This window comes from Tympanuchus pallidicinctus, unplaced genomic scaffold (genome assembly GCF_026119805.1).
Source record: "Tympanuchus pallidicinctus isolate F22 unplaced genomic scaffold, pur_lepc_1.0 scaffold16, whole genome shotgun sequence".
Lineage (NCBI taxonomy): Eukaryota > Metazoa > Chordata > Aves > Galliformes > Phasianidae > Tympanuchus > Tympanuchus pallidicinctus.
Window position 1 is genome coordinate 2487941 of NW_026294679.1, and position 25058 is coordinate 2512998.

General features: G+C 42.3%; 2 protein-coding genes across 4 annotated transcripts in view; one reads left to right on the plus strand and one right to left on the minus strand.

Moving 5' to 3' along the window:
- Positions 1-8908, plus strand: part of INSYN2A (inhibitory synaptic factor 2A) — a 43768-nt gene extending 34860 nt beyond the window's left edge. For both annotated transcript variants that reach the window (XM_052677059.1, XM_052677060.1), the window contains one exon: positions 5816-8908. In XM_052677059.1, coding sequence (XP_052533019.1) covers positions 5816-5999 — 184 coding nt within the window. In that variant the 3' untranslated portion in view covers positions 6000-8908. The remainder of the gene's footprint in view (positions 1-5815) is intronic.
- The window catches only part of DOCK1 (dedicator of cytokinesis 1), a 273286-nt gene that overhangs the window by 175744 nt on the left and 72484 nt on the right, over positions 1-25058 (minus strand). For both annotated transcript variants that reach the window (XM_052677007.1, XM_052677006.1), the window contains exons 24-27: positions 24903-24973; positions 23816-23922; positions 15850-15977; positions 13016-13111 (exon numbers count right to left, since the gene is read on the minus strand). In XM_052677007.1, the coding sequence (XP_052532967.1) occupies positions 13016-13111; positions 15850-15977; positions 23816-23922; positions 24903-24973 (402 nt within the window). The remainder of the gene's footprint in view (positions 1-13015; positions 13112-15849; positions 15978-23815; positions 23923-24902; positions 24974-25058) is intronic.

Here is a 25058-nt window from a genome sequence, read left to right on the forward strand (position 1 = left end):
AAAAGTCTAAATGCAGAAGACGGTGTGAAACAGGGGAACTATGAGAAGCCTGAATTGCTCTGACAAGATAAGTAGTCAGAAGGGACAGAAGAGAAATCCTCTGATAAAACTACCACTAAGACAGATTGCCTTGTACGATCCTCTTCTCCACCACGAGTCACACTGCAGTGCTGGAACCTCCGAGAGAAATGAAAGCTTTCACACAGTCCCAGAACCAGAGGGGTTGGAAGGGAGCTCTGAAGACCTCCCCCAGTCCAACCCCTGCTAATGCAGCTTCCCCACAGCAGCTCACACAGCTAGGCATCCAGGTGGGTATGGAATACCTCCACAGAAGGAGACTCCACCACCTCCCTGGGCAGCCTGTTCCAGTGCTTGCTTTGTACCTGTTGCCCTTTGTCCAGTTGCTGGGGCCCACCAACAGGAGCCTGGCTCCATCTACTAGCCTCCCACTCATTAGATATTAATAAGCAGTCATTATATTAGTTATTCAAAAATAATGATTTCGAACAGTAAAAACAAGCAAGCGTTGTTCAGTGTTAATCCATGTGAAACACCAGCCTACTCCATTAGGATCAACATCTCCTAACCAGAGATCACGGATCAGTTTCAAAATGGTCCATCATCTACAAACTAAAGAGAAAATTCAATAAAAAGACAAAAAAATCTGCACGTGTCTTTCACAAACTAATACAGATTCAGCACTAATATTTCTAAAAACAGATGAGTCTTGTTAGGGTATGCTGTCAGCACAAAACCAACTGAAATACGAGCACAGCCTGAGCAACAAGCTGTTTCTCAGCATTTAATTTTGTCTTTGACATTGCATGGCAAGCTCCAGCTATTCAGCTGAAAACATTATGAGAGCACTCTCAATACACCATTACAGGTTAAAATCATGGCTCCGTACGTCAAGGAGGCAGCACAGCAACCCATGGAAGCCACTCTCGTGAAGGTGTTAGATACACTGATAATTAGGAAAATATATAAAGGTGGCATGCAAAGTAAGACAAGTAGGCATAAATTCCTAAGATATTATCACTAGAGTAAAATCAGGTACCCACATGACCAGAACAGTAATTTTCACCATCTTTTTTATTTCCTACCCACATTAACAAATCTGTGCTCTTTCTCATAGAATTCTTATCCCTAGACTGTACGATTCTTAGTTGAAAGATGGATCTTAATGGCTTGCCAGCACTGACAATGTTTTGGATTCTGGGCATTTGTAATATTCAGGTTAAAATAGGAAGTTTTAAAGAGATTGTTTGAAAGTGTATTAAGCTAATTTTCAAGTTATTAGTGCTTATCTGGATCCTGTTCTTCCAAGATGCAGCATGCACTAATTCCATGTCATCCTATTAATGCAGCTAGAAGGAGACACAATGATACTCCTTAATTCCTGTTTCACCTAGCAATGCAAAGAGTTAAGCTGCTCTACAAATGCTTGTAGGATCTGGGCTTTAACACTGCAAACTACGTAGTAACAAGGTAAACAGAGGCAATGCCAACTATAACGAGGAGGGTTTAGGTTGAATAGAGAGAAAAATGTCCGCCCCTTGAAGGGGAAAGCAGAGGGCCAACTGCTCAGAGCCTGGGCAAGCTCCATCCTTGGTGCTTTCAAGAGGTGACTGGATAAAGGCCCCAAGCAACACAGCCCTGAATCTGGGCTATTCTGATTCTGCAGTCTTACAAGTAAGCAACACATCAGATTGTTAGTATCTAGTATCTCAAAATGATGCATATTAATAACGTGTGACTACGTTAAAAAAGAAAGCCCATCCAAATTCCTGAGCTTGTTGCTAGATATCCTCCCACGTCCCGTATGTTTAAAACCAAGTGGTTATGACTCCTCAAACTGTTTTCAATCCCATATACTGCAACAGAATTAGAAAAAGCTCACTCTACTGCCAGCGTGCAAAAAATAAACACGCTCATTAACGTATATTCTCAAATCATTAAAAAAATAAAATAAATCACAAAGCCAAAAACAGAAAATCCAGCACACCAATCCTTAGTGCACAGTGCTAAGATTCAGAAAATGGGATTAAGCGTAAAGAAAAGTCTGAGGGAGCTGGCTGTGTTGTGGGCATGCCTTGAGCAAACCTGCCTGGCCGCAGCTGGGAAGGGCTCTGCATTGCTTCCTTTATCCTGCGGTGCGCCCCAGGTAGGGACACAGCCCTGACACCTCTGGAAAGCACTGCATTTAATCCACGTGCACCATACGTGGCTGAGCAGCTGTTGAGGATACGTGGTGTTCTAACCCTGCACTGAAAAGCTCTCTGAGTTTATCCTGGAGAACTCGGCATTACAGGATTGAGTCCCCACTGCTTTCAGAACGCACAGCTTCCGTTTCACAAACCGAAAGCAGAGGCTGGGGGACACTGAGCCCAAAGCAAAAACAAACACAGAAACCCCACAGAGGTTCCTGCTGACTACAATTCTGAAATTAACATCACGGAATGAAAATAATTTTCAAGGCAACGCCGCCTCACTCGCTGCAAACCAAACTTGCACAGCAAGGGAATGATGCTTCCTATGGACAGAGCAGACCCTGTGACTCACGTTTCTGCTGGGCTTCGCTGCATGCACACGCTGTGCAGTAAATAACACCAGGGCTCAGGAAACAGGAAAGAAAAGAAATAAAAAAGCATGCGATCACACATTGGGTTCTGCCTGCACGTATCAGTCATGAGCAGAACACAGGACTGGAGAAGTAGACGTGGGGTCCTGTGCTCAGGCGCTCCGTCAGGCACACACTGACAGCATCCACAGCTGCAACTGCAGCAATGCTTTTGATCAGTCCTGGATCAGAACCGGCTCACTGTGACAGAACCTCAGAGATCTTAATTACAAAGTTCTCGCCTGTGTTTAATGACACAATTCTCAGAGGTCTGCCGTTTGATTTCCTTTGGCCAAATTTTCCTGGGACTGACACATATATGCATACACTGATTCATGTGCAAATGCCATGATTCTGTTACCAACCCTGTGAATATATGGTGGCTCTCAAGAAAAAAAAAAGAAAAAAACCACACAGAAAAACAGAATTTTTGTTATCACAGACAAAACAAAGCTGTCTATAGGCGCTCAGAAAAACCAAAAGAGCCCATCTGTGCAACGTGCTGCACAAAGGGAAAACCTCAGATAGGCACTGAGAATGGAGACAAACTGGACAACGCTGCTAAGTGAATGCATAGCATGCCACAGCTGCATATTTGTGACACCAGAACCATTTCTCATATTCAGATTCATCTCTTGTTGTTGTAGGGTTTACTCATAATCGCCAATCTAACTACTGAAAAATACACTCTGTCATCTCAATATGGAGAAGCACTTCCAAAGCCAACAACCTCCATAATGAATAAAGACAGAAGAACATACATATGGCCCTCACTAATTCAGTTGATGGAGTTAGCATGAGGACACTTGAAGAGATGAAAACAATTTGAAAGTGGAAAGAGCCACGTGGCACAGAGAGCATCTCAGGGAAAGGTCATTTCAAGAGGAAACCTGCAGTTACTTGGGATATAAAAATACCACTAAGCAGAGTGAAGCTGTCAGAGCTGTGACAGGTGACACAAACTAGTTCATGAAAGCAAGAACAGGAAAGATAGGGGAACAGTCTGTAGGGAATATCCAGCCCTACGTAACAACACCACAGAGGTCACACAAAAACGTAACGCTTGCTGAGTTTAATAGCATTCCATATGTTTGATAGAATGTTAAAACCAAATGTGAAATCAGCAACAGCTGAGTTAGGGAGAGATGAAAAACCACAGAGTAAGGAGGCTTTGGTCTTATTTCTGTAGCACCAACAGTATGCTCACATCCCAAGCTCACAAGCAGACAAATCGTTTGCCTCAAAGGAATGGTTACATTAGAACACCTACAAAGCTAAATAAATTGATCCCGATAGACAACAATTCTTATACAGCTGCAAAAGCTGGGATAATACAGTTTTCTTTCATCCTCTTTCTGCTTCTCAGAAGAAAGATTTTATTTTGATGTAAATTGATGAGAAAAAAAAACAAGCAGCCTTCAATGAGCTGCAAATAGAGAGCGATGCAGCAGAGAATTTGTCTGGACCAGAACTAAGAGTTCTCCCCTTGAAGTCTGCCTCCAATAGAAATCGATTCTGAAAAAGTTACTCTGCTCCAAAAGTTGTGGGGCTTTTGTTTGCTGCGCTCTTGTCTTCCTTAGAGTAATGTATTTCTCACCCCGATTTTGAGCAGCTCTTCAGAGACTTTCCCAGCTGAATGCAAGAATAACATTTTGAACTGACCTCTACCAGTGCCAGAATCTACTTCATCCGAGCTTCTTTCACTGCATTACCTAAAGCATTGATGTGGTGGGCTGTTTACAATGGATTGATGAATCTTCCCACAAAATTCATGTCACAGTTATCTAACCAAGAGCTTTTGTCAAGCTAAATTGGAAAAACGAACGTGTTCTTAAGTTGAAGGCTGCACTGTTCCTTCATTAGCAGATTCAGTGGTCTTAGAACTGCCCTTGTAGTAGCAGGATATCCAACACTGTGTCTTACTGCAAATTCAGTACTTGCAGATGCTGCTCTAATGCGCGTATGTTCAAAACAAATGTTCATTTTAAAATAACAAGCAACGTGCAGGGAAGAAAGAAATTAAAGTCTCTGTTGCTAACATGCCATCAATTTCACTGTTTCCTAAATTTACCCTTCAACACCCAGCTGCAGTGTAATGTCCAAGGCAGGATGAAAAGAGTCACCGTAGGGCTCAGCCAGAGGCTGACATACAAATGCAACTGGAACTGTGGCATTTCATGGTATAGGAAAGAAAGTAGCCTAGATTTGGCTATCAGACAGAAGTCAGGTTTTACTGAAGTTCATGTTGTGCCTCGCTTAATTAGCTAAACTTGAATCTCTAGCTCTCTCTATTGAAATAAGAGTTATAATTTCATCTTTATGACATTTCTTAATTGCTAGTAGGGTTTCGTAGTCGAGAGCGCTTAGAATTCAGAAGGAGTAGCCTGGATCTTAAGTACATTTTGAATCCAAGCTTAGGATGAAATGAGTGTTTCCCTTATTTCTATGTTTAATAGCAAATAAAAAAAGCGAGTACACACTAGCTATTACTGAAATGGGTTCTTCCAATCAGCTAAATAAATAGATAGCCATCCATAGATGTTTCTGCCCCAGCACTCACTCACAGCAGGGGCTCAGTAGGTTTTTTGTCACCATCCTTCCTACAGGGCTATCAGCATAAGGAGAAGGCTTGCAGTGTATGGGAGAATTAAGTTCTTAATGTCCCAATTTATCATAGAGAAGTACATAACTATGATAGACTCATAGTTAGGAGTCAATTTGGTGAAATTAACTCGTGGTAAAGCTTGAAAGAAACAAGCCACCGTCAACAAAATGCCAGGACGGCCCTTTTGTCAATGGCTTTTATCAAAAGAAAGTTCTCCTCACCTATGGAGGAGGAGCAGCACGAGCAGCAGGCACACAGCCAGGAGAGCAGAGCCTAGGAGCAGCAACAGAGCCCTCCTGCACAGGAGGATGAGAACAAGGAGCACCACCTTCCCTCACCACACAGCCAGCATCCTCACTGCCCTCCTCCACAGGAAGAAGGCATCAGGATCCTATTTACCAGCATCTCCCCACGCCTCGTCTTTCTCCCTCCAGTCTCACGTTTAAGAATTGCTGCAGCAATTGAAGTGTTTATTTTGTATTTGATTTTAATAAATTAAGCCTTTCCATAGCGTTGTCAGATGTTGATTTAATTGAAATAGCACTGCCATCATAACGCAGTAGCTGATTGCCTTTTCTTCTCATTTTTAGTGTGGAATTGGATTTCAAGCAGCAAGAAGATAAACTACAGCCAGTTTTGAGAAAACTTCATCCTATTGAGGAAACTCAGGTTGCACCTTTGCCTTATTCTCAGGAGAGCTACTCCTCAACCCCCAAGCAAAAATCCAAAACTGAATCAAAAAAGCATGGAAGATGGAAACTCTGGTTCCTTTAACCAAGTCCATTAGCTGTGGAGTTCAAGGCCTTCTCTGAAATATATTTGGAGTTCTGTCAATCATCTCCACGGGATCTCGGTGCGTTGCTCCGTGCCACCGGCCCGTGCTGCTCTGACTACTGGCAGCGTTCAGTTCTCACCATGTGTACCAAAAAGGCCTTTGTACCTACAAACTCGTGTTCAGAAGCAAGGGGTGATGTGACACCTCGTCAGCTTTTATTTGCGGTTCACCAATGTGGGATGTAAAACCTGAATTGGAATTTATACAAAGATGGAAAGGAAAACTTATTCCCTCCCCCTCCCTTAGATCTGAGAGCATCGCATTCTGACCTGTTAAATCGTAGGCTGTCATCCTGTACACAGCTAAATATCACTCTTGTGTTAAAGCCTTTTGGGGGTTTGGTTTATCGTCTTTAAATAACGAGGGGGGAAAAAAGAAAAAGCAAGCAAGCCTTATGTATGCAGTGATCTTCAGTTTTACAAATCCATGTTGATTGGGGAGTGCAGTTTTCAGCACATCTATCCTGGACAAAGCACAATTTTTCATGTGGTCCAAGACCATGAATACTCTCTGAGATGTGACTATATGTGTATTTGCCTTCATGTGTTGTAGACTTCAGCCAAGCTCTCACGTTTTGACAATGCACCATCAGTTCTAATTTAGCTGTGTCCCCACCACCAGGCAAACAAGGCTGCTGCCCATCACCAGCAGGTGGGCAGTGGGAAATGTCCCAAGTCAGGACAGGCCTTAACCACAGCAAGCTGACAGGGTCAAGGCTACAGAACAATAAGCCGTCCTAAATCTCACTTTTAATCTCTTGCTGCCCCAAAGCTCTAAACGACACATTCTGGCACAGAAAAAAAGACAACAATCTGAAAAACACAAAATGAACAATAAAAAGTTCTACGGCTTGCTGGCACTTGCCATGATTTAGTAACCTTTTCTAAGGCAGACTTTGGAAAACCTCTACATTACTGCAGAAGGCACCATAAATTTTATAGCACTCATTATGCTGTGAAACCTGTCAGGAAGGAGGCAGCAATTTTAGAAGCTGTTTATTTACCAAGCTTCTCAGATGGGTTTCTCAGCCAACACATTACAATTTATACCCATATCTATTAATTGTACTAACTGACCAGCACTCTCCTAGGGAGGAAATGTTTGATTATTTTTCCTTTTTATTTCTTCTTTTTACGTTGCTCTGAATTATACACTGAAAATGTTTCCTTCAAGTACTTGTTGCTGTCATTAAGCTCATATCTAGAACGACCACATCTCACACTGGAAGTGGATAGGGACAGGGAATGCTGCTGTGTTGGGTCTCTTTTAAGAAGTCATACAGAGCTACGTGGCAGCCTGCTTTACTAAGAATTGCTTTTGAGATTTCGCACCCTGCAGCATCACTGAGACAGGAATTCTTTAGTCTATAGGTGGTAGAAACACCATGAGTAGCAGATGAGTTTGCACATACTAGCAACTTGAAATGTTCTCTCTGAGCTCAACATCCAACCCAGAACTACAAGAAAATCTGAGGAGAAACACATGCCTGTTTGCTATGGGGAAAAGGTAAGAAAACCAAGTTAGAATGGGAACAGACATGCAGAAGATGCTAATGTCCACCTCAAAATGAATTTCAGCGTGCTTTACTGAAGGTCACTTTGTAGGAAACCTCAAGAGGGCTACGAGTTCTTGTACATACATAAACAATATCCTGAAATGCTCTGAAAGGCAAAGGATCAAATGAGGTGACCGGACCCTGCGTACCAGGAAGGAAGTGCAATTGTTTCACGAGGAAGAAGTGTGTTTTGTGTATTTTATACCTTTTTTAATTAGAGATACCAAACTGTCTCCGAGGCAGCTCGCCTCACATGCTCTAGAAACCCACCCAGTTACTTCCAAACGAGAAAATCTATTTTCTTTTTCCCCTAAAACGAAATATCAAACGTGGCTATAACGAAAAGATACAACAACATTCAGCATTTCAGCTGAATTCAGCTGAATATTCAGCAAAATAATGGCAATCATTTACAGATTCCTATATGCTACCGCGCCGTTTAATTAAAGAAATTAAATCAAGCATCTCTCAGCGGCAACCAGTCACAAATCGTTAGCGTCACCTCATCAGCAGCTTTCCCCATCACCCCGTTCTTCATGTCCTCACGTGCAGGGACTGACACAAAGCTCAGCTGCGGTTCTGCCTCGCTCAGAGCCCAGGGTTCCGTCTGCATGTCACACACAGAGGAAATCTCACTGGTGGAACGCGTGAGAGCTCCACAGGAAGGTTCTCACGGGTGTCCTGGACACGTTCAGGCTATTTTCTTAAAAGAGTTGCAGATTTTTAATTTTTTACATTTTTTTAAAAAAGGAAAAAGCCGACACACATCCGGTCTTGCTTCGACTTCCATACCGTGTCCTATGGTACCATCCGATGTAATTTGTAATAAAATGTTTTTGCAAGTGTGTAAAAAGTATCATATTGTATTGCCTTTAGAACCGCTCAGGCTCAGCATAGGTACCCAGAGAGAACCCTCATTCTTCAGAGCTTTTGTTCAATGTGACACGATGCTCTTTTCACCCTCGTGCAGAACACCTAAAACTCAGCTATGAGGAGATAGCAGAGAGAAATACATCCTCACTTTCAGCGTGGCCCATGACACAGTTTTGCCAAATTCACCACACGCTGATTTGCTACATGCACTTCTCTCATATCACGCCGAAGCTAATTTTCAGTCAATAAATACTGCAGTGACTTTATATTGCTGTTTTCCAAGTCCGTATCATTTCCACTAAGCAGCAGTTCTTTGTTTTATAACTACTAGGAAACACTATTCATGTACGTATCACTTGTTTTCTTAAAGGAGGATTAAAAAAAAAACCACTGTAAAAATAGTTTAACGATCAGGATAAACTGAGGAAGAATTGATGATTAAAACTGAAAAATCCTACCATCAGTACACAGTGTTTGCTTTTTCTTGCTTCAGGTGCAAAACCGTCCGTGCTGGTCATTTCACTCGGAGTGTTAATGGTTCATCAGGTATTTAAAACGGGACAGATTTGTTTCTCAGGAACATTTCCAACCCCAAGCCACCGACTGCCCCATTCCTTCAGCCCTGCGTAGCGCACACACCGCACAGTGCTGCTGCAATCTGTTCACCAGAGTGCCTCTAAAAGTTACTGTGCAATTCTGATCCTGTAGAAAGACAGAGACTGCATGATTTCAGCAGCCATAACACAGAAGTGGGGCTTATTAGAGTCGCTGGAGAGCTGGAAATGGGCTGCTGAGCAGCACAGGTGCGTGCAGTTGGTTCAGATAAGCACTGGCACTGCACAGCCCAGGCCCATCGGCTGCACTGCTGGTGTTACCATTCTAAAGCAGGAAAGCAGCTTGATGTCAGTAACAGAACAAAACCATTACCACCATCCTCTTCGGTTTTCATCACAGAATCCTTAGAGGTGGAAGGAGACCTGGGCAGCCTGTGCCAGTGGAACAGGTAGCGAAATAAGTTTGCAACACCATTCCAAATGTTTCCACAAGAAAAGAAAACGTGCAATTCAATAAAATACAAAAAAAATTACCCCCTAATAGTCTAGCGAAGAAAATGAAGTTTTCTGCTTAACACTTGGGAATGCCAAGCATTGTTATCTGTGAAGTTTGGGTTTAGAAAGATAATTTACATCCTCTAGCTTCAACTCATAAACAAGGTAAGCTTCGGAACACTCTCGTGACCATCAATAACTCAAATTTCACTTCTGGAAAAGCATCTCTGTCTTGAAAAGACAACAGACAGCATCCACTGTCTTCCATCCATTATTTCAGTCTTCCCTCCTCACATCCGTGCTGTGCTCTGCTGTTTTACACTTCTTGCTCCTGTTTTGTCATCAGTTCCACTTCCTCCCTCTGCCCGGTATCATTTCCACCCTGCAGAGATTCTCTCCCACCATATCTGAGCAGTACCTCTAAACCTTCCATTAACACCAGATGGCTGAAGTCTTTCACACTGAAACCTCTGCTTTCTGATCACTTTTGCGACTGCTCAGTTTTTGGTTTCACTGCATTCTTTTCCAAAATACGGCAGGACAGAGAAGCTCCATGGGAAACGCTCCACTCCACGCACTGCTAGAGCCACAAAGTCCCCTCCTGCCTGCTGCTCCTGTCACACAGCCCAAGGGAATTTAAAGGCATTGGTGTCACAGTGGGCGTTCAGTTGGTTTTTCACCAGACACCCAACGATGTTCAGAGCTCCTCAGACACCCTCGCAGCAGCACAGCCACTTCTTACCCTCCAAGCTACATCTTTGTTCTAGCAAAATGAAACATGGCTTGTTCCACAACGTAAAAGGAACCACAGATTGCACTGCACTGCTCACCAAAGCCAGAGATTAGTTAAGAGAGGGTCAGGAATTGTCGGAAGGGATAAGAAATTGTACAGGAGGTAAAATTCTGCTCCTTTTGATACCCAGGTCACTTACAAGACCAAAATTACCTTTTCAAATTCTAGCTGTTAGTAACCAGCTGTAGTTTTGATGAGAATTGTTAGCAGTTGTCTCTAGGTCTCACCTTTACTGGGAAAAACTTACACAGCAGCTCTGCTTCACTTAGCAGATCGAGCAGAATCACCCAAGTGAGACTTGCAGAAGAAAAACCGCACTCCAAAATAACAAGTACTAAAATGGCAATCTGACTTTTTCCATCTTGAAATCTGTTTGATGTGCCAAGTGGGGAACAAACGCTGATTTCCAAGCCCGTAAATTCACTGCTTTCACTGAACCAACCTGTGCAAGCAGCCAGAAGCACAAAAACCTTTGAAAGCTTTGTACCAAATTCACACTGAAATACGGCAAAAGTAACCAAAATTCTCTCTCATTTTCTGAACCAATGAGGAATTCTGGTGAATCCTATGGAGAAACAAATCTCACCATGTTTCCACGTGGGTCCTCACAATGCTGTATGTACCCACATCCCTGCCTACAGCAAAGGACAGGATTTGGTCAAGTGGGAACTACAGCCCATTCATTTTTCCTCAATGTTTCTCCAAAGAAACTGACCTGGTAACAGCCACATCAGTATCAGACATACAAAACCCTATCTGAATGTTTTAATGGGGAGAAAACCACTGTAATTATGTGCATCTGTAATAGGCTCTAATTACACGTCCTCCTGCAACAGTAAATTCAGTATTCCTCTTACATTAGCACATCCAGCAACCTGAAGCTATGCTGAAGACTTCTGCTCACTAATGCTGAAGGACATCACACATAGCACATCCCCAGCCCCACTTGCTGGCACCCAGCAAGTAATTTAAAAGGGAACAATGTCTACAAAGCAAATGCCTTCAGTATTTACCCCTAGTGATCACACAGTTCAGGCATCCTATGAGCCACAGCAATGAAAATCACGTTCCAAATATGAACAGGACTGCTGCTCCCATGTGCCAGTGCTAATCAAAGCAGGACCCAAGCAGGTAGGTAGTTCTCTTCTAGAAGTAAACATCAGCTCCTCAGTTGAAGATGACATTGCTATTGCTTCAAGGTGAAAACATGCTGACTGCTGAATGCCAGTACTTACATAAGAAGCAAACTGCATACGCACCTGCCCTGATTTTACTACTAATGAAAAAGTTATTATTTCAACCATGCTTCTGTGATGTCACTCATCTTTAAACTCCTCCTTCCTTCTTCTCATCCTGAAGGAGCAATTCTCCAATATAAATTCTGAGTAAAGCAATTCTGGTAGTGATAAAAGAAAAGGCATAACTTCAACCCGACTCTAACCCAGGAAGGGTCAGGTTTCTGCTTGCTATTGGTTGCATTTAACTTTGCCTCCTTAGGTGGCATCACAAAAATGAATTATCAGTTGATCGGAGGGGATTATTGCAGCAAGACTGAATTCGAAGCTCAGTACCTTATGCAAATACCTGGGCCTGCTAATACTCATCACACAATTCCAGTGTGTGTGCTGACAGAGTGCCTGCAAGCTGCATTCATGATCACTGCCCCTATTTCTAATACAACTGTACTCAGCTGAAGCATGCACAGGAGAAATTTCAAGTACCGTTTGTTAAAAGCAAAAGGAATAATCAACATTCATCAACGTCCATAAAACAACAATAATTCAATTCCCATCTGTATGTCTTAGAAGACTGCAAGTACTCCATAACTGGAGGAAGAAGTGCAAAGCCCTGTGTCCCAGTGCACACAGGCATTTTAAAGTCATCTGTTCTGCATGTTATTAGCTATTTCTGTGGTAATGCATAGAGGAAAACAAGGCATGAATGTTATGATTTTCTCCACTGTTACTACAACCCCATCTGGCAACATTCTGTAAGGAAGATGGCTGCTTCTCACTGCCTCTTGCTCCAGCCATGCATCTGATGATCCAATGCCACTTATGACAAAACCTACTACTGCAAATCAAAGTGACAGAAATGGAGGATGGGAGAAAAAAAGTTAGGGGAGGAAGAATGAAAGAACTAAACTAGCAGTATGCTTTCAGATAGAAGCATCGCTGTGTACCAAGTAAATGAGACAGCAGTAGATAATAAGATGCAAAGCAGAAAAAGCATTTTGTCATAAAAAGTGAAACATCACTGCGTGCAATTACACAGAGAAACAAAATAGGAAAAGAAAAGGGAGATCAGAAGAAAGTGTTAATGGACGCCCACTGGACTAGCAGATAGGAGCTTTGTTTTTTTTTAAGGAACAGATCATGACTTGAAGCAGGCTTAATGACAGCAACAAATCAATGCAACACACTGAATCCAAGCAGCTGGAATGCAGAACACGAGGTCAGCCACTCAGACAGATGGAAACCCAGCCCAGCCTGACCAGAACTCTCCCTCTCCCCTTACATACATTGTGCTACACACAAACTACAAGCCGATGCTCCACTGCTTACTGAACACACACAGTGACAGAAGGTTTTGATTGCTTCAGATCACTTGGGATTCAAATCCTATTACATTCAGGTTCACAAAGATGTGACAAAGGTATTTAAGTTTGCATCAGGAGACACTTACGATGAGCTCTGAATCCCTTCCCATGGAAATGACTGTTCTATTTACTGTCCTCAGAAGCTTTTCCATGATTATCTGGACATGTCGTTGTGTTGGCCCCTAAGGAAAAAGAATGAATTAGTTTGAACTCTGTACGCCAACAGAAAAGCAAACATTTGAGTTAAAACCACCTCTCCTGTGAAAGATAGATAAAACAGTACCTACTTCTACTGAGCAAAAGCAGAAAATTAATCCCTGCTGTTCTTATTTTTTTAAAGACCATGCAAAGTCTTATTAATATTTTATTAATAAATGTATTAGTAGCACTGCTGCAGTTCTCTAAATAGAAAGCAAGTCCATGGAAGCAATGACCAAGACATTTAGTTACCTGATTTTATTGTCTTAAGTCATTTCCGCCCCCCCCTCAGAAGCACATTATCATGTCTAAGGAGCTATTATGCAAAATCTTAGCAAAAAAAGAACTAAGAAACTTTAGGCAATGAATTTCAATTTCAGCCAATTACATCAAATTAATATTTCTGCATTATAAGTAACCTGCCATTATTTTTGGAAGAATTGAAAACAAAATATTTTGCACAACCAGTCTAGAAGAAAAAGGTCAGAAACCTCATGCAGAACACTGCCTATGGGAACTGAGGCCACAAAACACATGACAAAAAACCACAGCAATGAGCATCACTCCCAGTCTAAACTTCATAAACAGGGGTAGTTCTCATCAGTCTGGATGACCTCCAAAGAGGTCTGTGAGATGGGAAGGTGCAAAGCTACAGCCAGCACTTGGAAGCATGAAGTTACGTAAATGAAGCTGCATCTTTCTGTTGCTTCTTGACTATTGTACAAACACTCTGATGATCCAATTTCTTTCTTGCCCTTGGAATCATATAACCTGCATCTTATCATTTGACTATGCTTAATTGCCGAAGGCAGGCTTGCATACATGAAGAATGCATCTGCATATCCAAAGAGTGATCCATCATCCCTCCATACACACAACTACTGCTCCAATGTGATTTTTCTTCCTGCTGCTGACAAATGCGTCTTGAGATAGAGCTTATCGCTCTGGTACAAAGCACACAATCACAGAACTTCTCAGCTTGAAACAGACCTTAAAGATCATCGAGTCCAACCACAACCTAACCATGCTACCCTAACTAACAGCCCTCTGCTAAATCACAGCCCTGAGCACCACATCCAAACGGTTCTTGAACACATCCAGGGATGGTGACTCAACCACCTCCCTGGGCAGCCCATTCCAGAGCTATTCCTATTCCAGACGTTACTCCATCATCTTCTGAGACACGTGCATCTCAGCACCTTGCTCCATCTTTCAGCCCTCCCTGATCTCAAAGGTCCTCCTCCTCTCCACATGCCTTGCACTTGTGTTGCTCCTGTCTATTTGTCCTTTTACTTTGTGTTCCTCCTTGCTTGCAGTTTGCTTCCTCCCCCTGCTCCCTTCTCCATCAGCAGCCATGTGGGGCAGCTTTGGGCTCAACTCCAGAGATGGGAGGGCTGCAGGCTGCCTGCTGCCATGGGAAGAAAGGCAGTCAACACAGACTGACAGGAAGCAGCCAGGCTGTCAAAAACAAATCCCCTTTTGAAAATAACCTACTTTCTGAAGCACTCACACAGCGCTACTTCAAAAAAGAAATAAAATCAGTTTTTGTTTCCTTTTTTTTTTGCTTCCCAAAAAACAGTCAAACAAGATGATAGATACTATGTGAGCAGGTGACCCCAGAGGTCCCTTCCAGCTGAAGGAGCTCATGCTTCTACACAGGGCTGAAGATTCAGGCAGCAGCCTCAGCAGTCACAGCTTCTTTAAGACGGCATCAGCTGTCTTTATGACAGCGACATTTGCTTATTCATGCAAAGTCAGGAAAAGACAGAAGAAAAAAAAGACAGTTATGCAAGCTGCACATCTGCACGCCTGCCCAGAGCACTCACAGGTTTGCAGGTGCAGCTGCCTGACATTTCACAGAATCACAGAATGGTCTGAGTTGAAAAGGAGCACAGCGCTCATCCAGTTCCAACCCCCTGCTGTGTGCAGGTCACCAACCAGCAGCCCAGGCTGCCCAGAGCCACATCCAGCCTGGCCTTGAATGCCTGCAGGGATGGGGCATCCACAGCCTCCTTGGGCAACCTGTGCCAGTGCCTCACCAATCTCTGAGTGAAAAACTTCCTCCTAGTATCTAATCTAAACCTCCCCTGTCTGAGTTTAAGACTGCTGCCATTTCTGTAAGACCACTACATCAGCTGTAGCACTCATGCAGAAGCAGTCACCTTCCCACAGAATAACCAAATACCTCAGCTGGAAGGGATGCACAAGGATCATCGAGTGCTAAGCCAGGTTATTTCTTACTAAAGTGTAGAATTCTACTACGTAAGTTTAAACAGCACTTTAAGTTAAATAAGTCTGCTAAATTCATAAAACCACATGTTCATGTATATGCACCTTCAGGGCCACCTCCAGTATCATTAAACGTGCGTTTCCCAAAAGGCTTGGCTGGATGGGAATTTCAAGTACTTCCCACCAGGCAGAGGCTAAGAATTGCATAAGAAAGAGGTTTATCTCTCAATCTTATGTATCCTCCTCACTAACCAGCATCTGTAGAAGTGTTCTTAGACTGCAGTGGTGATTGGAGTTGCCTCAGAAACAATACAAAACATCACAAGATGTCAGGGAAAACATCCTTGTCATTGTACACCTAAAAAGAAGCCTTAAAAGAGATTGGTAAGGAAACAGAAAAGAATTTAAGTCATCAGGAGTTACCTGCTGAATCAGTTCTGCTAAGATTCATTTCTTTTAAATGCTAATCTTCACAGAAACATGAGATACTAACCACATCTTTCTTGTAAAGCACTTCCAGGATGTTACTCAGCAACTGGCAACAAGCCTCCAAATCTTCTTGTCTTTCCAAGTGATACTTGAGCTGATCTGTCATTGTTGGCAGCAAGATTTCCCTGCAGTCTGCACACAAGACATAAGATTACATACACAGCAGTAAATAAATGCACAGTATTACCTATACAGCCAACCTGCTCCAATGATTGCTTAAGACAAAAAAAGAAAAAAAGGAAGAAGATATTTCAGCTGCATTTCAATCCAAACCATAAAAACCTGGAAAAAAAAAAAATATGTAAGCAAATGAAAGTTAAGCTAAAAAGGCTCAGACAGAATGCTACCTTCCCATTTTCTGCCCCAGCTGAGCAAAGTGCTTGAGCAGTCTAGTGGCTTTTAACCACCCATGCTTAAAAACAAGCTACCCAGACTTACAAAACACCACACAACACTTCACACATCTGATGAAAGTATAACCTGCCAAGTGTCTTAGTGCACATAGGGAGAACACTGGGACATTGAGTTTGCTTGCTAAAGCATGCTCTTTCCTTAAGGAGAGACTGCACAGCCCACTATCAGCCTCCTGCATGGCTGTATCAAGCATGTATTTTTCATGCTCAAAGGAGAGAGGATGAAGTTAAAACCCTGTTTCAACTCCCTCCACCCCCAGCCCAGTACTTCCATGCCCAAAGGAGGGGAACCAGTTACTCCTGCAGCAACTCCCACGAGCCCATCCCTGCAGTGAGTTACCCCACAGAAAGGACAGAATTCTGGTCTCACAAACTTTTTCACAATGGGGAAAAATAAACTCCAATGGCAGAAAAAAAAATAATCAAGAGAAACGCGCTACAGTGCAGCACAGAGAGCACTTCAGCTCAAGATGTTACAGAGGAACTAAAACAGCAACATCTTTATCCTGCCTTGTAGGCTCGTGCTTGTGGAATGAGAACGGGAGTACAAGCACACCCAGCTTCAGCAGTCCAAGAGAAATATCCTTCAGTCTCAAGTGACTGCTGTACGTAGGTGTTCACTTGGGATGCACAAGTGGGCTCTCATTCTAAGGAAGAATACTTTCAAGAGTCAGTTTCTTCAGCATGGAACTTTTTCATCTAATTACTTCTCAGTCATTTAACCACCAGCTTCATAACTCAAAAAAAGAGTAAAACCATGGTGTGTTGGTTGAATTTTTCCCTCAAGAAACATGCAATGTATTTACATTGAGAAATCCACCTAGCCACAGCATCACATCCTCTCATATTCATTTCCATTATGACTTACCCATTAAGGAGAAGAAAACTGGATTACAAGAGGAACAAATCTAATTTTGGAGAAATATCATCATCATCATCAGCTTCCATTATGTTTACAGATATATTATTCATGAATCCGTACAGATATTAACAGCAAGGAGGTGGTGACCCCTGTGGCTAAACAGAACTGACCCAAACAGCACTGGGAACTGAGACAAACCTAAGATTCTACCTTACTCCGGTGGCTAAAGGCACAAAAGCACAACAAAGGGCACTGAATGAGCTTATTTACCAGGATGTTTATTAATTACTGATCTACAGCTGCTTACCCAAACATGAAGTCTCTAAACCACCCTAATAAGGCAGACAATGCAACGCATGCATTAGAAGCAACAGGTAGCTGTCACTTACTTCAGCTGCGCAACCTTAGCTGAAGAACAGCATCCCCTCAAATTGAAAGGGATGCTGAAGGTCCAGCATTGCAAAGAGGTTTTCTGACTGATGATGGTGACTCGCCATCAGCGTGCTGGAATCATCCCTGTTTTATATTTGCTTTAAAACTTCTGCCTTGCATGGAAGTTGCTGCAGCCCTCGACCATTCCCTCCTAGCCCAAAGCCATTCCCTTGTTTCAGTACCTGGGCCACTCTTACAAAATCACCAGACAGACTCAGAAAGAAGCAAAGGCAGATTTATCCTGCCCATAGCAGGAGAGTTGCAACTGGACATCTCTAAGACCCCCTCCAACCTAAGCCATTCTGTGATTAATGCTATGACTCTAAGAAAAAGCCAAGAACACAGTGGTGTAGCACACTCCTTCCACCAAACAAGGCAAAGACAAAGTTCTGCCACCCAATTGCTAAGTGTCTCAGCAAAGGCATGCTAATGGGGCTCTGTAAAGCCTACAGCGTGAATCAACATTCAATAACTTACTACTGCCAATAATTAAGACATTCATGTTCCTGCTAAGCCCCGCAAATAGAGAATGGTCAAAGATCAACTTAATATCTGCAAGCATCCAGAAGGCAAAAATTGTAGCTACGTCACCTCTGGCATGGATTGCCTGGAATGCACATTGATTAATAGAGCAGGTGATCAGGCTGAATTTCTGAGAAAGGAAAAACTAATTGATTCGTCAGAGCACTTTGTTGGAAATCATGCAGCCTGTGCTTCTCCTGCAAGATCTGACAGTGCTCCTCAAGCAGCACCTCCTGGCTCTGCCGTCCCACACACCGACTGCTAAACATCTGCTGCTCTGTCTGCTGCACAACACGGGAGGATAAAACACAGTGAAGGTGTCCTGACTACTGGGTCACCTAATAAAACAAGTCAGATTCTTCTCAGATTAAGAAAAATAAACACCCAAGAGATGTGTAAAGCACCAAGGCTTTTGGTGCTTCCTCAAGTTTACTTGGCCCTCTGGCTACTAATGGAAGCTTCATGCCAAAGAAGAAATAGTAATGTAGAGATGGCTTTGCAATAAGCCAAAAGGAATAAATACTGCCAGTTGGAAAGACAAAGGCTATGGCTAAAATCAGATGGGTGCTTTATGACAGTCATCATCTGATCGAAACCAAATCCTTTTCGTGTACTGAATGATTTTGGGGGGTTGGACTCGATGATCTCTGGAGGTCCCTTCCAACCCCTACAATTCTGTGATTCTGTGATTTTCACGGGCTTGCCTTTCTCTGACGGCTGTTCAAGGCCTACTTAGAGACACTGGTGAGCCAAGGGAGGACCCTCACTGCCTCCCATCACACAGCCCCATCCCACTGCCCCCACTGCTCCATCACACTATGGATTTAGCTTCCTTCTGAGCCAAAGCAGCAGCTGCTGCTGCAACAGTTCCATCAACAGCTTTGTGATTTTCTAGATACTTCCAGTAAAACACACAGGCTGGTAAAATCCAGAGGGAACTCACCACCACACAACTCTATTTCTGTGTGTGCACATACAGGGAAATATCTCCACAAACCTACTACTCGGTAATTCGCTCCGCACTGAGACAAGACTTTAAGAACCTCCTTTGCCATAAACCACTTTGAAAAACACCGTGTGGATCAACTACCTCGTGATTATTTACAAGCAGAGCAGAGGAGAAGTTAACCTTCCCCACCCTGCCGGTCACAAACACCTCCTGGCACTGATTAATGGCAAGGCCAGAGATATCCAGAGCCTACGGCATCAGTCTCCTGCTCAAAAGCCAGCTGTGAAGATAGCTCACAAGTATGATACACAGTGATTACAGACAACAGTAATTCGACATCTGTTCATTCTCTGCTGCACAAGTCCAACCCCCAGTGATTAATGACACAGGAGCACGCAGCGAGAATAAAATATTAATCTTTATAAAAGGATGCTTGGGAGGCATCACCAACTTCGGAGCATCCAAGCAAAGCTCCAGCGAAACACTGATGTGGGAACTCTGCTGAAGCTAAATACACACAATAAATTTTTGTCAATATAAAATATTTCACTTAGAGGGATGCTGATAAATGTATTTCTTTGCTTTATGATTCATTTAGTTTTCGTGGGCAAAAAAAACCCCTCTGCTCAATAACCATGCTTCCACTATACAGCGTGGAGTGGAAAACTGTAAGTGTAGTCATAATTAAAGGACTTTGCTAGATGCTCTCCACTAATATTTAACAGCCAAACAATTTCCTAATGGAGAAATCACTCTATTTCCTGGCTATTTAATACAGCAGCCACACAGCTCACTTGGCAATTAGCTGCAAGTCATTTGTAAAACAAAGCAATTGAGAATACAAACATCTCTACAGGACAGAACAAATCAGATAAATCATTATTTACACAAAACCAAAAGTTTGACATTTCCAAGGATGAGACACTTCATTAAGCTGCAAACTAACTAGTTGCACATCTAGAACAGAGAACCTGCATTCAGTTGTTAGGAAACTTCTGTGATTCAGCTTATACATTCACACATAAGTTTTAAACATACATTTAAGTTCTTTGCTATGAGAGTGGTGAGGAGCTGGAACAGCTGCCCAGAGAGGCTGTGATGCCCCGTCCATCCCTGGTGTTCAAGGCCAGGTTGGATGGGGCCCTGGGCAGCCTGGGCTGCTATGAAATGTGGAGGTTGGTGGCCCTGCCTGTGGCAGGGGGTTGGAGCTTCATGATCTTTAAGGTTCCTTCCAACCCTGGCCATTCTGTGATTCTGTGTGATTCTGTGATACACAGGAGACATTTACAATGTTCTGTTTCACATGCTGCTCTGAGGAAACGTATCTTCTGTGGGATATCTGAACATTTTTTGAGCACAGACAAGAGAAGCACGAAGGTCTGATAGATTTAGTCTGTACAGAGAACTGGCTTCTACCTGTCAGCCTCCGTAAGCAAGCACAAGCTTGGAAAGATAACACTCCTTGTTGCCATATGACCCTTATTCCTTTATCAAATACACACACAAATAGATAAATAAATGCTCCTTGAAGGCACCTGGCTCTTATTCAGTTCAATTACTTACACATAAATAAACACACGCTTTCTCTTTCTGTTTAACAGTGCTTTGACTGCATAGTCACATACTGATTTCTCTTCTTTCCTCTGAGTAAAAGGCCTCGATTATGAACCAGTGTTAGGACAACAGCAGCAAAATATCAAGAGTGCACAGGATATTCCTGTCAAGGCTGAAGTCTTAACAAAAGTAAACACAAGGTTCGCAAAGGAGATGCATTACCTTGAATTTCAGAATGGAACAAATATATGACACACAATGTAACCAGAAAGCAATTGAACAAGTTTTTCAATAGGATCTGCAATAGAGTTTTAAAAGACATATAAAGCACATTGCCACACTGTATTCTCATCCAAGATCCCAAGCTCTTCAGCTTTCAGGAAGTCCACCACCAGCACTCCACACCTTTACAGCAGAACTCCTCACAAAGCATTTCACACACACCCCTCACCCCTGCATCCTTCAAGCTTCACAAATTCTTGTATTTTCAATTTTAATTCTTCTTGAGACACGACAAATAAATCTTCCTCCACTCTCAGGGCACAGATCAGGGCATTCTCTCAAAGAAAAAGAAATTCGCTGATGAAATGCTGTTTGATTTTCAGGATGTCTTCGAGCTTTCCTGCAGGTCCACAGTCTTGTACCACTTATTGCTTTTAGACAGGAAAAACTCATTTCTGTGATATGGTACAGCATCAGACTGGTACTTATATGAAAATACTGGCTATTAGTTTAAAATGTTTGAATAAATGAGAAGCAGGAGAGGCAGCAGAACTACATTTTTAGTAATAAGGACTCAAACCCAAAGAGCAAGGAGAGTCTAGATTTAACCACTGTGGCTATTCACTCAATTTGTTTTCAAGCGTTTACGAAAGGTTTCTGGTGTACAATCCATTCTCCAGGTGTAAGCATTATACAGAATTATCTGTGGCACAAGGAGCATTTAAGATAATGCTTTGTTTATTGATTCAGGAGACTACATGAGGCCATGCAGAAGCGCACGGGAGGATGGGCAGCACACAGACACACACTGCCAGATGTGGAAGTGGAACAGCCCCACATCCCCATGTCGCACCTCATCTCAAAACTGCAGCTAGGGTGAAACAAGCACCCAATGCTGGGATGCACACAGCAGTCTGGGCAGCACTGCTGGTACACGTGCCTTGAATCTCCATCACACTTCAGCTGCAGTACATCAGATTGAGGGCATTCTTAACTCAGGTGACATGAAAGCCTCCAGGAACGAGCCTTACTGTAAGACCCAAAAGCCATTCAGAAGTGCTGTTCCATCAGTAAGACCAGACTGGGTTCAGATGAAATACCCTGCTATAACAGCTGAATCATCCACCTTCCTTAGGAGCTCTACCAGCTATTCATGTTGGTCACCATTCCCTGCAGATGGCTGAGTTTGAGAGCTACAACAAACCAGCATACACAAATTCTCCTTCTTCATTGACTTTCCTCTGAGAAGAATTTAATTTTCACAGAGTAACACAATAAAAACACGATATGACACTACAGCTTCCCTCAGAAGCGCTTCTGATCATTGCTTTTTACCTGTGTTATCTCGATTTTCTCCTACCCAGAATGGTCAGGTGTAACACCTCACATCACTGACTTTGGCCCTGAAGATGTTACATTCTAAAAAGTGCTAGAAATAAGAAAAACTACTACAAAAAGCTGAGAATGAATGACAGAAACGATGCACATTTCATAGTAACCTTTGATGCAGGCATCAGGAAGAACAAACGTTAAAATGCTCTTGGAGAGATGCACCATTTCACGCAACGCCAGCAATTCCATCTGCTTTCTGCCTTATTATCCTTGCAATTCAAAACAGATACAGTTGTGTCACTCTTTTGTTGGGGCAAATAAGAGGGGAACAGATCTAAGAAGTGAAGATCAAGCTGCAATGTATATGGAGCCGCTGGTGCAGGTGTGGTGATACTGCCATCAGCATCTACATAGCTGTAGAAAATATACCTGCAACTTAGGTGCTACAATCCCACTTGATCAAGAATGGGAAAGTACCGAGTGGTTCCTCATGGAAAACCTCTTTCTTGAAAGGTCTGGAGGCTCTAGGATCTACAACAGTCCTAACTCTCAGTAAACATCCTTTAAATTATGAGGGGAAAATGTACGCGTATTGTGCTGTCCCAATAATTTTACATGTATTTACGACAAATCTATTTGGAGAACAAACTTACTGCAAAGTCAGTCTGAACAGAAGGTAAAAATAAAACAAAGCTTGTTCCTTGAGTATCATTCTCCACAACTACTAGAGCAGAAAGAAAGGGCAACAGTTAGGACTTATTTCCACAGATGTTAGCAGCAGATCCATGCAATACCCTATCTCCTAGCAATGCTGCTGAATTGCACCAGGGGCCAAAGCAGAATGCTTTGTGAATTTAGGGAAGCACACATTGGGTTGACTTATACATGCCCTTTTTTACAAACTAATGGTAAGAAGATAGAACTATAAGATCCAGCAAGAGTTACACAGCTCTGGTTAGATCCTATGGGGGATACAACCTGGCTGCACAAAGCCAACCCACCAATATACATATATATATTTTTTATTTTTTTTAATTGCATCACCAGCAATTCTGATCCACAGAAGAGTCCTTCCACATTTCCTTTATGGTTGAACCATTGTCTATTTGCTCCCTCATTAGCTCCTCCTGACAGTACAAAAACACTTAGTTTAGGGTAGTTTAACCTGCAGTCATCTAGAAAGGAATAAAATGCTTCATTGCAAACAAAGAACTCTAAGACACCAGTTGAAGTTATCTTCCACAATGTAAAAGGAGAGGAAGAGAAAGCATGGACTAAGGGTTTGTGTTGCTTTACTTCTGCTGAGGTTGAGCTTGCAGGGGAAGAAAAATGCTTCAGAAAGGATGGACACTGAGAACAGCCATTGCTTCTTCACTGAGCACAAAGCTGAATTAACAGATTTTGATATAATAACAGTTAAAGTTATAATACACGCCAGTAACACTGGATGCTTTGTGCCCTCTTAAATGAAAAATTACAAGTACTTGCTTTCACTTCTTTACGATCTCTAACCTGCAGTAAATGTCAATTAGCATTCCCTCACCTCAAATCTTCTCACCCTGCTAACAGAACAACCTTAATTGGGTGCAACCTGCGCTGCATTTGGCAGCAGGGACAGAACTTCCACCAGCAGAAGTCTGGAGGCCATGAGTGGCGTGACAAGAGCGACAGTGCTGCTGCTTACCGTGCTGTGTGAAGAGGTCGCTGTGAACGATTTCGATCAAGCAGTAGAGCTTCTGAATGGTCAGCCGGCTGACGGGGACGTTGAGGATGAATTCAGTAAAAAGTTTGCTGGGTAGAAAGGGACAAGGGAAAATACAGCAAACTCTCCCAACAATATATAAAACAAAGCAAACAAGACAACTAGACAGTACAAAACCGCACAGACAACTGCACACCTCATGACAAACTTTTTTTTTCTTTAGTCCCAAAGAATGAAGTTTTAAATTTCAAAGACGATTCACATTTCTCTGATATTCCTCTGTTTACTTTTTTCACCTCTTCCCTTTGCCCTCTCCCTTTCACCTCAGTTTTATACTGTTTTCCCGTGTTTCGTTTCAGGTTCTGTATTTTAAGTTTCAGCTGTCTGTGCTATTGCCTCTTCAATCATCATAGATTTGGTTTCCCTATTGTCGTTTTGTTCCAAAACCATTTTCTATTACAGGAATGCCCTAAATTGTAAATAGAAAAGTATATTTATAAGCTACTGAAATGGCCCTCCATAAATAAGGCTCAGTGAACAAAAGCAGAGTTATTATTTACATCAAGTTTGTAATTCAAACAGCGATGCATCGAGCTTACAGTTTGAGTGTTTTGTTGTCAGTTATTGACTGATAATTCTTGATATCTCATTATATGACTTTAGTAAGCAGGACTACAAAATTTTTCAAGACATGTCAAACCTCAGTGCCACACATTACAACAAATAGGGAATCTGCAAAGCCCAGCAACTGCTTGTAGGAGAAAGGTGATAAAACATCTCAGGCCATCAGATTTCATTGCCTACATGCTTCAAGCCAGAAGATATACTGATAAATTAATGCATTAAGAACTACACTTTTATATATATACATACTTATGTATATATATACGTATATATATACATAAGTATGTATATATATAAAAGTGTAGTGCATATGCATTAGTGTAGTGTATATGCATTAATTTATTTATTAATTTATATATAATATAAATATATATAATATATATAATATGTAGTATTATACAAACTAGTCCAACAAAGTGCACAATACACTCAATTATTTACTTACCTAAGTTCTTTTGGATCAAATACTAATTTCACGTCATTGACAATAGCTGGCAAGTATTTAAGAGCTGCTCCCTGGAAAAAGAAGAGAAAAGGAAGACTGAAATTCATGCCTCCTTCAATCAGATGGGAAGACAGCAAGAAGAGAATCAGGTGTGTG